We start from the raw sequence: 13,410 nt of genomic DNA, 5'->3' as shown, positions 1-13,410 counted from the left end.
CAACGGTCGCTAATGTGGGGGTCTCTGCAGGTAGGCCTTGTCCAGCCTGAACCCAAGGTTGCCTTCCCGGACAGGTTTTCAGGAGGTAGGGACAAGTTTTTTTATTCAAGGAGGCCTGAAAACTGTATTTTAAACTTCGTCCTTACTCCTGCGGAAGTGAAGAGCAGCGAGTAGGAATTGTGATCTCTCTACTGCAGGGAGATCCACAATCCTGGGCGTGTTCTTTACCGCAGGATTCGGTTTGTCTCCAGTCTGTAGAGTGGTTTTTCGGAGCTCTGGCCCTCATCTATGATGACCCTGACCAAGTCACTTGGCTGTGTCTAGGCTATGTCGCCTTCAGCAGGGGACTCGTTCAGTGGAGACGTACAGTTCTGAATTCCGTAGATGGGCAACGGATTCCAAATGAATGACTCAGCCCTTAGAAGCCAATTTTGTGAGGGTCTTTCTGAAAGGTTGAAAGATGCCTTGGCAGTATACGAAATCACTTAGTCCTTGGAGGCTCTCTTGATAGACGCCTTGAGGACAGACTGGTGAGACCACCTTCTCCGGGGCCTTGTTGTTGGGGTTATATACCTCTGCCGGGAAAGCGGTCTGGAAGTGAACCAGTACTAAGGGAGGTGGAGGAACCCATGCAGTTCAGGGGTGCCTTTACATCATACATTTCCCCGGAGAGTCACAAGAAAAAAGGCGTATGTTTTTTTTGTGGGAAAAGGGACATTTTATTGGAACCTGTCCTTTAATTCTTAAACAAAAGGAAAATCGATTTCCTCTTGGTAGTCTGGAGTTGAATAAGCAAGGGGTGCATTTGTCACCTACCTGCAGTTCCCGGTTTGTCCTGACAGCAGAGATGGTGCTAGAGAGCAAAACCGAGAAAATTTCTGTGTTTGTTGACAGTGGAGCCGGAGTCAGCATGATTGATGCTGAGTTTGTGAAAACTCATGGTCTTGCTTGCTTGCTGTACTTTAGCTGAGCCTATTTCCGTCTTCGCCATCGACTCGGCGCCACTTGCACAAAAAGCATTTACTCAGATTGTACATAATGTAAAACTGAGGGTGAGTTCGGTTCATTGTGAAATAATCCCTTGCTATATCCTGGACGGTCTTCCCACCCCAATTGTTTTGGGTCTTCCCTGGCTGGTGAAATATAATCTGTTGGTAGATTGACAAACCAGGGAGATTATTGAATGGGGAGATTACTGCCATGAGAACTGTTTAGATATTTCCCTTGCTACAGTTTCTATGGAAATATTATCTGCTTTTCTGTCTGGTTTTGAGGACGTTTTTTCCGAGAGGGGGTGTCAGGATTTACCTCCTCATCATGCATATGACGGTCCTATTAACCAGTCCCCTGGAGCTAAACTACTGAAGTCCAGACTGTATAATCTTTCTGACCCTGAGAGACAAGCCATGAAGGATTTCATTGCAGAAAGTCTGCAGAAGGGACACATTAGGCCTTCATCTTCGCCCGTGGTGGCAGGTTTCTTCTTCGTGAAGAAAAAATATGGCGGTCTACCTCCCTGTTTAGATCTCCGGTAATTAGATCAAATTACCATCCCAGATGCATACCCTCTTCCTCTGATTCCTGATTTGTTCAGTCAGGTTGTAGGAGCTAAGGTATTCTCCAAGTTGGATTTAAGGGGAGCCGGCAATCTTTTTCGAATCAGAGATGAATGGAAAACAGCGTTTAATACCCCTGAAGGACATTTTGAGAGTCTGGTTATGCCTTTTGGTTTGACCAATGCACCTGCGGTATTCCAGCATTTCATAAATGATATTTTCCATCATTTGGTGGGGAGGTTTGAGGTGGTCTATCTGGATGATATTTTGATTTACTTACCTGATTTTGAGGCACATCGGGGGCATGTTAAACAGGTGCTCCAGATATTAAGGGATAACAAACTTTATGTCAAACTAGAAAAAATGTGTTTTCGCTGTTCAGGAGGTGCAGTTTTTGGGGTACTTGTTGTCATCTTCGGGTTTTTGGATGGATCCGAAGAAGATCCCTGCAGTCCTTGATTGGCACCGTCCCGAGAACCTGAAGGCTCTACAAAGTTTTCTGGGCTTTACTAATTTTTACCGGAAATTCATCCAAAATTGCTCAGTAATTGTGAAACCCCTCACTGACATGACTAAGAAGGGGTCTGATTTTTCCAAATGGTTGGATGACTACCTTCAGGCTTTTTCTTCCTTAAAGAATTATTTTGCCACTGCACCTATACTCAGTCACCCCGATGTTTCCCAACCCTTTATTGTGGAAGTTGATGCGTTGGATGTGAGGGTTGGGGCTGTGCTGTCTCCTGATAAATGACGTCCATTCGCCTTCTTTTCAAAAAAATTGTCTTCATCTGAGAGAAATTATGACGTGGGTAATAGGGAACTAGGGAATAATAGGGAACTTTTGGCGATCAAATTGGCATTCGAGGAATGGCGACATTGGTTGGAGGGGGCTGTCCATCCTATTACTGTTATTACTTACCATAAGAACCTGTCATATCTCCAGTCAGCTAAACGTCTCAGCCCTAGGCAACCAGATGGTCCCTGTTTTTACTAGGTTAAATGTTGTTGTTACTTTTCATCCAAGGGTCAAAAATGTCAAGACTGTTGCTTTGTCCCGGAGCTTCCCTGGTGGCAGTCACCATGAGAACCCTGCCCCGATATTACAGAAGGGGGTAGTCATTTCGGCATTATACCATGAACTGGAGGGTGAGGTGTTGGAGGCTCAGGGAACACCTCTGCCTCCTGCCCTTCAGGAAGGTTATTTGTACCATCTAATCTGCGCCGCAAAGTAATTAAGGAACATCATAACTCTGTGCTTGCTTGTCATCCAGGTGGTAAGGCAACCGCGGACCTCCTTTCTCCTCGTTTTTGATGGCTGGGGTTGCATCGGGATGTGATTGAACACATATCTGCTTGTAGTATTTACGCGTTCTAAGGTTTTGCATACCAGTCCGTCTGGTCCTCTTCTTCCGCTACCTATCCCTAGTAGGCCATGGACACACTTGTCCATGGATTTTATTATTGACCTACCGATTTCTCCAGGCAAAACGGTGGTTTTGGTGGTTGTAGATAGGTTCAGTAAAGTAAAATTGTTCACTTAGTCGCATTACCTGCACTTCCAAATGCCAAGACACTTTCTCAGGTGTTCATAAATGAGATCATGAAGCTTCACGAGGTTCCCTCCGATGTGGTGTCAGATCGGGGGACCCAGTTTGTTTCCAAGTTCTGGAAGGCATTCTGTTCTCGACTGGGGGTGCAGCTGTCCTTTTCCTCTGCCTTGCACCCTCAGTCGAATGGACAGACCGAGCGTGTCAATCAGAATTTGGAGACCTACCACAGGTGTTTCGTCTCTGAAGATCAGGAGGATTGGGCATCCTACTTACCACTGGCAGAATTTGCCATTAATAATCATCGTCAAGAATTCACTAGCAGGTCACCGTTCTTTGGTGCATATGGTTACCATCCACAGTTGGGTACTTTTTCTGGGGGAGGAGCTTCGGGAGTTCCTGAAGAGGAATGTTTTGCATCATCGCTCTCCTCGGTGTGGCGGGAGACAGGTATAAACGTATAGCTGACAGAAAACGCTTGCCAGGTCCGGACCTGAATGTGAATGACTTTGTGTGGTTGTCTACCAGGAATATATAGTTGGTACGGAAAGTATTCAGACCCCTTTACATTTTTCACTCTTTGTTTCATTGCAGTAATTTGGTAAATTCTAACAAGTTCATTTTTTTCTCAATAAAGTCCACTCTGCTCCCCATCTTGACTGAAAAAAAACAGAAATGTAGAAATTTTTGCAAATTTATTAAAAAAGAAAAACTGAAATATCACATGGTCATAAGTCTTCAGACCCTTTGCTCAGTATTGAGTAGAAGCCCCTTTTGAGCTAGTACAGCCATGAGTCTTCTTGGGAATGATGCAACAAGTTTTTCACACCTGGATTTGGGGATCCTCTGCCATTCTTCCTGGCAGATCCTCTCCAGTTCCGTCAGGTTGGATGGTGAACGTTTGTGGACAGCCATTCTCAGGTCTCTCCAGAGATGCTCAATTGGGTTTAGGTCAGGGCTCTGGCTGGACCAGTCAAGAATGGTCACAGAGTTGTTCTGAAGCCACTCCTTTTGTTATTTTAGCTGTGTGCTTAGGGTCATTGTCTTGTTGGAAGGTGAATCTTCGGCCAAGTCTGAGGTCCAGAGCACTCTGGAAGAGGTTTTCATCCAGGATATCTCTGTACTTGGCTGCATTCATGTTTCTTTCAATTGCAACCAGTCGTCCTGTCCCTGCAGCTGAAAAACACCCCCATAGCATGCTGCCACCACCATGTTTCACTGTTGGGATTGTATTGGGCAGGTGATGAGCAGTGCCTGGTTTTCTCCACACATACCGCTTAGAATTATCACCAAAAAGTTCTATCTTCGTCTCATCAGACCAGAGAATCTTATTTCTCATAGTCTGGGAGTCCTACATGTGTTTTTGAGCAAACTCTATGCAGGCTTTTTATATGTCTTGCACTGAGGAAAGGCTTCCGTCAGGCCACTCTGCCATAAATGCCCGACTGGTGGAGGGCTGCAGTGATAGTTGACTTTGTGGAACTTTCTCCCATCTCCCTACTGCATCTCTGCAGCTCCGCTATAGTTATCTAGGGATTATTCTTTAGCTCTCTCACCAAGGCTCTTCTCCCACGATTGCTCAGTTTGGCTGGACGGCCAGGTCAGGAAGACTTCTGGTGGTCCCACACTTCTTCCATTTAAGGATTATGGAGGCCACTGTGCTCTTAGGAACCTTGAGTAATGCAGAAATTCTTTTGTAACCTTGGCCAGATCTGTGCCTTGCCACAATTCTGTCTCTGAGCTCCTTGGACAGTTCCTTTGAGCTCATGATTCTCATTTGGTCTGAAATGCACTGTGAGCTGTGAGGTCTTATATAGACAGGTGTGCGCCTTTCCAAATCAAGTCCTATCAGTTTAATTAAACACAGCTGGACTCCAATGAAGGAGTAGAACCATCTCAAGGAGGATCACAAGGAAATGGACAGCATGTGACTTAAATATGAGTGTCTGAGCAAAGGGTCTGAAGACTTATGACCATGTGATATTTCAGTTTTTCTTTTTTAATAAATTTGCAAAAATTTCTACATTTCTGTTTTTTTTTCAGTCTAGATTGGGCGCAGAGTGGACTTTAATGAGAAAAAAAATGAACTTTTTAGAATTTACCAAATGGCTGCAATGAAACAAAGAGTGAAAAATGTAAAGGGGTCTGAATACTTTCCGTACCCACTATAAGATTGAAAGTTCCTTCTTGGAAGTTGGGACTTAGGTTTATTGGTCCCTATAAAATAACCGCCGTCATTAACCCAGCAGCGTTTCGTCTTGAGCTTCCTCGGGCCCTTAAGGTCCACAATGTTTTCTACAGGTCCTTACTCAAGAATTATGTGGAACCTCTTGAGCCCTCACCTCTACTGCCGCCCCCAATAATGGTTGATGGTAATCTGGAGTTTCAGATTTCGAGGATTGTAGATTTTCGTCTCCAACGTCGTTCCCTACAATACTTGGTGCACTGGAAGGGTTATGATTCAGGGGAGAGGATTTGGGTTTCAGCATCAGAGGTGAATGCTCCCAGGTTGGTTCATTCATTTCACACCTCTTATCCTGAGAAACCTGGTCCTGAGTGTCCGGAGGCCACTCATAGAGGGGGGTACTGTCATGGGTGTGTCAGATGTGACCGACAGTCACCCTGCAGTGGGTTGCAGAAGATCTCTTCGTTTGGCATTACAGACACCTTCTTAGCTGTTTCACTCTAGGAACGAGCGGCTACCTCCTTCCTGCTAATTGACACCCTGGCCTGGTTGTTTAAATAGTTTCACTTTGCAGCAGGAGGGTGCTGGTGATACTCATTTGTTTCCTTGTGAATGCTTGGAGCTCTCAGACTATGATCTTCCTCTGTGGTGCTAGGAGAACACTTGAAGTTACTAGCTACTTTCCCCCGTGTTTGTATCCCTTGTTGTCTAAAGTCATTAGTGGGGATTAGGACTAGTGTTCATCCCCCAATTCCCTATCCAGGGCCAAACGCTAGGGAAATACAGGGTTTAGGTTCGCCATTTGTGAGGAACCAATATAGGGACATTAGTGGAGACAGGGTGATATCAGATCAGCCTAGGAGGTCTCCACTCCCCCCTTTCCCTAGAGTCTGGGCTCCCTTTCCCCATTCCCTTTGTGTTGCACTTAGTCTTTCACACACCTTGCGTGACAGTTTGCTACGCCTGTAGTACTTTGGCTCACTACAAGGGTGGCAACTGTTGCATATTCCAGCTCAATATGCCATTCGGACCCTTGAGTGAGTTGACCATTCTCGATAGGAAACCCTTCCATGGATGCAAGAATCACCTTTTGCTTGCTAAGGTTGGCCAATATCAACACAACCTGTCAGGCTTGAACTGTGGAAAGTTTCGGGCCACAGCTAATTCATCTTTCTGTAATACTGGCTCTACTAGTACAGTAGCTCATCTCAGTCCTTGGTTGGTGGCCAATGGCACTAGCAACAACACTTTATGCCCTGGTGGGACAGCTGCTGGGCTGAAAGGGGGCACTCGAACACAGCGCACTTTTTCCAGGTAATTTCTGTAACTTGTTCTGGATCCAGAATTATTTCAATGTCTCTGCAATGCAGTTTGAGGAGGTTTCTGGCTCAGGAGCTATTAGTCAACCTAAATATTGCAACACATGCATGCCAAGGATGACTTGAACTTCAGGGTTTTATAGCATTCTCTACCACCACTTTCTTTTCTTTGGTAATTCTTTTCCCAGATCGAGATGTCTGCTTGCATCACACTCAGGTATCGGCAGACTGGTGGCTGCTCTGAGGTGCACTTGGGTAGCATTGCCGTCTTGGAGTATGGAGGGAAGGTACTTTTCAAACACCAACTTTGCCATGGTGGTTACTTGAGACCCCGTATCAACCAGACAGTTTAACTATACCCTACTGACCTTAGTCACCACTGGAAACTCTCCCACCAAGTCTGGCTTTTAGCAAAGGGCTTAAATCGACATCTCCTGCAGTTTGACCCCCAATCGCAGAATGATCTAATTTAAATTCTCTTAACTACTAGTCACTGATCAGATTTTACTGGCAAAATGTCCTGCTTAGCACTTCCAGCATTACCACTTACCATCTCTTTTACCAGGCTGTGTACTGTTGAGACGTTTGTGCCCAAGTCACCACTGCTTCTTCTTTGGATTAGTGTCTCACGCAGGTTTTTCACCAATCCCTCCAGGTGACGGTTCAAGCTTCCAGACCTTTATTACCCTCTGGCACTACTTCTACTTCCACGACCACTGGGGTTGTGACAACCTGCTCTTCTTTCTCTAGGGTGATAGCTTCCTTCACCACCGGCTGTATGTCAGGTCAGTTCCAAACTAGTCTCTCTCCAAAATTTCTCTGTAATTATTGCTACCTGAGGCCTAATCCAAACCGATCATGTAGCACAAATCCAGTGTAGTGTGAGAGACCTAGTCCCCTGCTCATCTCTCCTCTGAAGCTTGGTCACCAGTTCCTGTAGATTGTTAGCAAACTACAGCAGGGTCTCACCTTCTTTTTGACGTTGGACAAGTAGTTTCGTGCGTAGTGCTCCCTCAGAAGACTTGTTCCCCGGCAGGCTGTACAGTCATGAAGTTATTGCCTCACCTTCCAGTTTACTCAGGGCTAATCCATCCGTCCAGTGTTGAGCCACATTACACAAATGGACGGCTCCATCCAGTCTGTTCTGCTAATCTTCTAACAACAAATTCCATACAATAGATGTCAGATGTTTCAGCAAAGCTGGCACTGGTATTGGGTGGTAGATCTGGAGGACTGACCAGCTGAATATTGTTATTCTTGTATACCTCCCGAACATGCAAAGATTGTGGTGAGGCCAATCTACTTTGTGAGGTGTTACCCTGGAGGGAGATGCTGCTTCTTCCGATACCATACTGCCAACTACACCAAATAGAAGATGCCGGTGGATACAAAAATGCCGAGACTGGATTTATTACTAACAGAGATTTACTGTTTGTGGAGATCAATGAAAATTGTCATATTCTTAGGCAGTATGGGTTCTGAACAGGAGGAATGGGCCCACAATGGCAATAACTCACTCTGTGAATAGCTGCAGTCACAGATGGTAGACCCCGATGGTGACCTCCGAGACCTCGCCCCACAATGCAGCTTGCACATGTGCTCTTTATGCACTCTGGTGCCAGATTCCTGCTGTCCTTAATATAGTCTTTTTCTGTACTTTGTCAATCTGCCAGCCATCTCTTAGGCACATTCACATTCTTCTGGCGTGTCCTGCTGTTCCCACCGCTCACGGTGATGCAGCCAGCTCCTATCTTTCTCTCTGTTCCTCAGGACACAGTTTGACCTTACAAAACCTTAAATCTCTATTCCCAAGAGGAAGCTTACTCGGTTCTTCACTTGGTGCTACAGAGAGGATTTGGCTCCATCTTTCTTGCAGATCCTGCAGTAATCTCTAGATATTGCAGCACCCTTGCCATGTGTTACAGGGCGGCTTGTAGGCATCTCCTTCCACTCAGGTTCCCCTCTACACCCCACATTTTGGATGTTATGAGATGTCTTGTTGCTCATTCTTTTTCTCGATGGTGTCCAAGTATGTGAAGGTAGGTGCTTTGTCCAACCTTGTCCTTGGTAAATGACAGAAACCATTTTGGGACCCGGAATTCTGCTCTAGACTTGCAAGGTGTATAGCAGAAGTGAGGGTGTAGCCAATCATTGTGTCCTTTGTTTTCAGGCTGCGGAAGCACAGCACGTCATGCACTTCAACTTCACAGCCTGGCCGGACCATGGCGTCCCAGCCTCCAGTGCAGCTGAGAGTATATTGCAATTTGTCTACATGGTGAGACAGAAAGCCGCCAAAACCAAAGGACCAATCACCGTACACTGCAGGTAAAGTAGTAAAGGCCACGGTTATCACTGAAGCCACCACCTCCCTTAGGATTAAAGTCATTGCCTGTGTTATAAGTGAAGCCACCACTTCCATTGTAATTGAAGCTGTAAGAAGGAGGCCAAGCGTACTCAATGTCTGGAGTTTATATACAGCATACACTGTTCCTTGGCTCTTTCAACATGTCCATATTTATAGTTGTCCAATATGGAAGCACTTATAGAAAACTATGCAGCCTTTTCCCACTTTGTGGTCCTATACTGTGCAATACACTGTCTCAGCTCTCTTTTCAGATCTCAATAAGGGCCATAATCAAAACCTTTACTGCCTGGTGGTCTTCCTTAACTCACAGCTTTTCACTCCACTGGCATCGCCCAGCAGTCCCAGTGGCGCATCATGCTTCTGTCAATAGGTCTCAAGGCTGTCCTCTCCTGCCCTCTTGTAACCTACCTTTGTCTCCTCTCTACAAGGCCAACTTCTGTTTGACTGTCTTGTAGTTGCCACACAATGGCTGTCAGTACAGTTGGCCCTGGTTTGGGGACTACACCAGTCTTTTTCTCTTGGTCGTTCTACATTACCAGCATAACAACTCTGCAACTGAGACTGGATGGAGGGAAACCAGCACCAAAGTAACCTCTCTGTTCAACCTCCTTCAGTCTGTCACTAACACTCTATGCCCAACATCTCTCCTTCTGTCACTAACACTCTATGCCCAACCTCTCTCCTTCTGTCACTAACACTCTATGCCCAACTTCTCTCCTTCTGTCACTAACACTCTATGCCCAACCTCTTTCCTTCTGTCACTAACACTCTATGCCCAACATCTCTCCTTCTGTCACTAATACTCTATGCCCAACCTCTCTCCTTCTGTCACTAACACTCTATGCCCAACCTCTCTCCTTCTGTCACTAACACTCTATGCCCAACCTCTCTCTGTCACTAAAACTCTATGCCCAACCTCTTTCCTTCTGTCACTATCACTCTATGCCCAATCTCTCTCCTTCCATCACTATCACTATGTCCAACCTCTCTCCTTCTGTCACTATCACTCTATGCCCAATCTCTCTCCTTCCGTCACTATCACTCTAAGTCCAAGCTCTCTCCTTCTGTCACTATCACTCTATGCCCAACCTCTCTCCGTCTGCCACTGTCACTCTATGCCTAACCTATCTCCTTCTGTCACTAACAATTCTATGCCCAACCTCTCTCCTTCTGTCACTAACACTCTATGCCCAACCTCTCTCCTTCTGTCACTAACACTCTATGCCCAACCTCTCTCCTTCTGTCACTAACAACTCTATGCCCAACCTCTCTCCTTCTGTCACTAACACGCTATGCTCAACCTCTCTCCTTCTGTCAGTAACACTCTATGCCCAATCTCTCTCCTTCTGTCACTAACACTCTATGCCCAACCTCTCTCCTTCTGTCACTGTCACTCTATGCCTAACCTATCTCCTTCTGTCACTAACAATTCTATGCCCAACCTCTCTCCTTCTGTCACTAACACTCTATGCCCAACCTCTCTCCTTCTGTCACTAACACTCTATGCCCAACCTCTCTCCTTCTGTCACTAACACTCTATGCCCAACCTCTCTCCTTCTGTCACTAACACTCTATGCCCAACCTCTCTCCTTCCGTCACTATCACTCTAAGTCCAAGCTCTCTCCTTCTGTCACTATCACTCTATGCCCAACCTCTCTCCGTCTGTCACTTTCACTCTATGCCTAACCTATCTCCTTCTGTCACTAACAATTCTATGCCCAACCTCTCTCCTTCTGTCACTAACACTCTATGCCCAACCAGTCTCCTTCTGTCACTAACACTCTATGCCCAACCTCTCTCCTTCTGTCACTAACACTCTATGCCCAACCTCTCTCCTTCTGTCACTAACACTCTATGCTCAACCTCTCTCCTTCTGTCAATAACACTCTATGCCCAATCTCTCTCCTTCTGTCACTAACACTCTATGCCCAACCTCTCTCCTTCTGTCACTAACACTCTATGCCCAACCTCTCTCCTTCTGTCACTAACACTCTGTGCCCAACCTCTCTCCTTCTGTCACTAACACTCTATGCCCAACCTCTCTCCTTCTGTCACTAACACTCTATGCCCAACCTCTCTGTCACTAAAACTCTATGCCCAACCTCTTTCCTTCTGTCACTATCACTCTGTGCCCAATCTCTCTCCTTCTGTCACTATCACTCTATGCCTAACCTCTCTCCTTCCGTCACTATCACTCTATGTCCAACCTCGCTCCTTTTGTCACTAACACTCTATGCTCAACCTGTCTCCTTGTGTCACTAACACCCCTTGCCCAAGCTCTCTTTCTGTCACTAACACTCTATGTCCAACCTCTCTCCGTCTGTCAGTAACACTCTATGCCAAACCTCTCTCCTTCTGTCACTATCACTCTATGCCTATCCTCTCTCCTTCTGTCACTAACACTCTATGCCCAACCTCTCTCCTTCTGTCACTGTCACTCTATGCTTAACCTATCTCCTTCTGTCACTAACAATTCTATGCCCAACCTCTCTCCTTCTGTCACTAACACTCTATGCCCAACCTCTCTCCTTCTGTCACTAACACTCTATGCCCAACCTCTCTCTTTCTGTCACTAACACTCTATGCCCAACCTCTCTCCTTCTGTCACTAACACTCTATGCCCAACCTCTCTCCTTCTGTCACTAACACTCTATGCCCAACCTCTCTCCTTCTGTCAATAACACTCTATGCCCAACATTTCTCTTCTGTCACTAACACTCTATGCCCAACCTCTCTCCGTCTGTCACGAACACTCTATGCCCAACCTCTCTTCTTCTGTCAGTAACACTCTATGCCCAACCTCTCTTCTTCTGTCAGTAACACTCTATGCCCAACATCTCTCCATCTGTCAAAAACACTCTATGCCCAACCTCTCTCCGTCTGTCACTAACACTCTATGCCCAACCTCTCTCCTTCTGTCACTAACACTCTATGCCCAACCTCTCTCTGTCACTAAAACTCTATGCCCAACCTCTTTCCTTCTGTCACTATCACTCTATGCCCAATCTCTCTCCTTCCATCACTATCACTATGTCCAACCTCTCTCCTTCTGTCACTATCACTCTATGCCCAATCTCTCTCCTTCCGTCACTATCACTCTAAGTCCAAGCTCTCTCCTTCTGTCACTATCACTCTATGCCCAACCTCTCTCCGTCTGCCACTGTCACTCTATGCCTAACCTATCTCCTTCTGTCACTAACAATTCTATGCCCAACCTCTCTCCTTCTGTCACTAACACTCTATGCCCAACCTCTCTCCTTCTGTCACTAACACTCTATGCCCAACCTCTCTCCTTCTGTCACTAACAACTCTATGCCCAACCTCTCTCCTTCTGTCACTAACACGCTATGCTCAACCTCTCTCCTTCTGTCAGTAACACTCTATGCCCAATCTCTCTCCTTCTGTCACTAACACTCTATGCCCAACCTCTCTCCTTCTGTCACTGTCACTCTATGCCTAACCTATCTCCTTCTGTCACTAACAATTCTATGCCCAACCTCTCTCCTTCTGTCACTAACACTCTATGCCCAACCTCTCTCCTTCTGTCACTAACACTCTATGCCCAACCTCTCTCCTTCTGTCACTAACACTCTATGCCCAACCTCTCTCCTTCTGTCACTAACACTCTATGCCCAACCTCTCTCCTTCCGTCACTATCACTCTAAGTCCAAGCTCTCTCCTTCTGTCACTATCACTCTATGCCCAACCTCTCTCCGTCTGTCACTTTCACTCTATGCCTAACCTATCTCCTTCTGTCACTAACAATTCTATGCCCAACCTCTCTCCTTCTGTCACTAACACTCTATGCCCAACCAGTCTCCTTCTGTCACTAACACTCTATGCCCAACCTCTCTCCTTCTGTCACTAACACTCTATGCCCAACCTCTCTCCTTCTGTCACTAACACTCTATGCTCAACCTCTCTCCTTCTGTCAATAACACTCTATGCCCAATCTCTCTCCTTCTGTCACTAACACTCTATGCCCAACCTCTCTCCTTCTGTCACTAACACTCTATGCCCAACCTCTCTCCTTCTGTCACTAACACTCTGTGCCCAACCTCTCTCCTTCTGTCACTAACACTCTATGCCCAACCTCTCTCCTTCTGTCACTAACACTCTATGCCCAACCTCTCTGTCACTAAAACTCTATGCCCAACCTCTTTCCTTCTGTCACTATCACTCTGTGCCCAATCTCTCTCCTTCTGTCACTATCACTCTATGCCTAACCTCTCTCCTTTTGTCACTAACACTCTATGCTCAACCTGTCTCCTTGTGTCACTAACACCCCTTGCCCAAGCTCTCTTTCTGTCACTAACACTCTATGTCCAACCTCTCTCCGTCTGTCAGTAACACTCTATGCCAAACCTCTCTCCTTCTGTCACTATCACTCTATGCCTATCCTCTCTCCTTCTGTCACTAACACTCTATGCCCAACCTC

At 46.1% G+C, this 13,410-nt stretch overlaps 1 protein-coding gene across 2 annotated transcripts in view; it reads left to right on the top strand.

Moving 5' to 3' along the window:
- The window catches only part of PTPRO (protein tyrosine phosphatase receptor type O), a 621,455-nt gene that overhangs the window by 587,146 nt on the left and 20,899 nt on the right, over positions 1 to 13,410 (top strand). For both annotated transcript variants that reach the window (XM_073650602.1, XM_073650601.1), the window contains one exon: positions 8,778 to 8,932. In XM_073650602.1, coding sequence (XP_073506703.1) covers positions 8,778 to 8,932 — 155 coding nt within the window. The remainder of the gene's footprint in view (positions 1 to 8,777; positions 8,933 to 13,410) is intronic.

Source organism: Phyllobates terribilis, unplaced genomic scaffold, assembly GCF_046119375.1.
Source record: "Phyllobates terribilis strain yellow unplaced genomic scaffold, ASM4611937v1 Scaffold_10__3_contigs__length_209671492, whole genome shotgun sequence".
NCBI lineage: Eukaryota > Metazoa > Chordata > Amphibia > Anura > Dendrobatidae > Phyllobates > Phyllobates terribilis.
The sequence above is the reverse complement of the archived record's forward strand: the minus strand, read 5'-3'. Positions and strand labels throughout refer to the sequence as shown.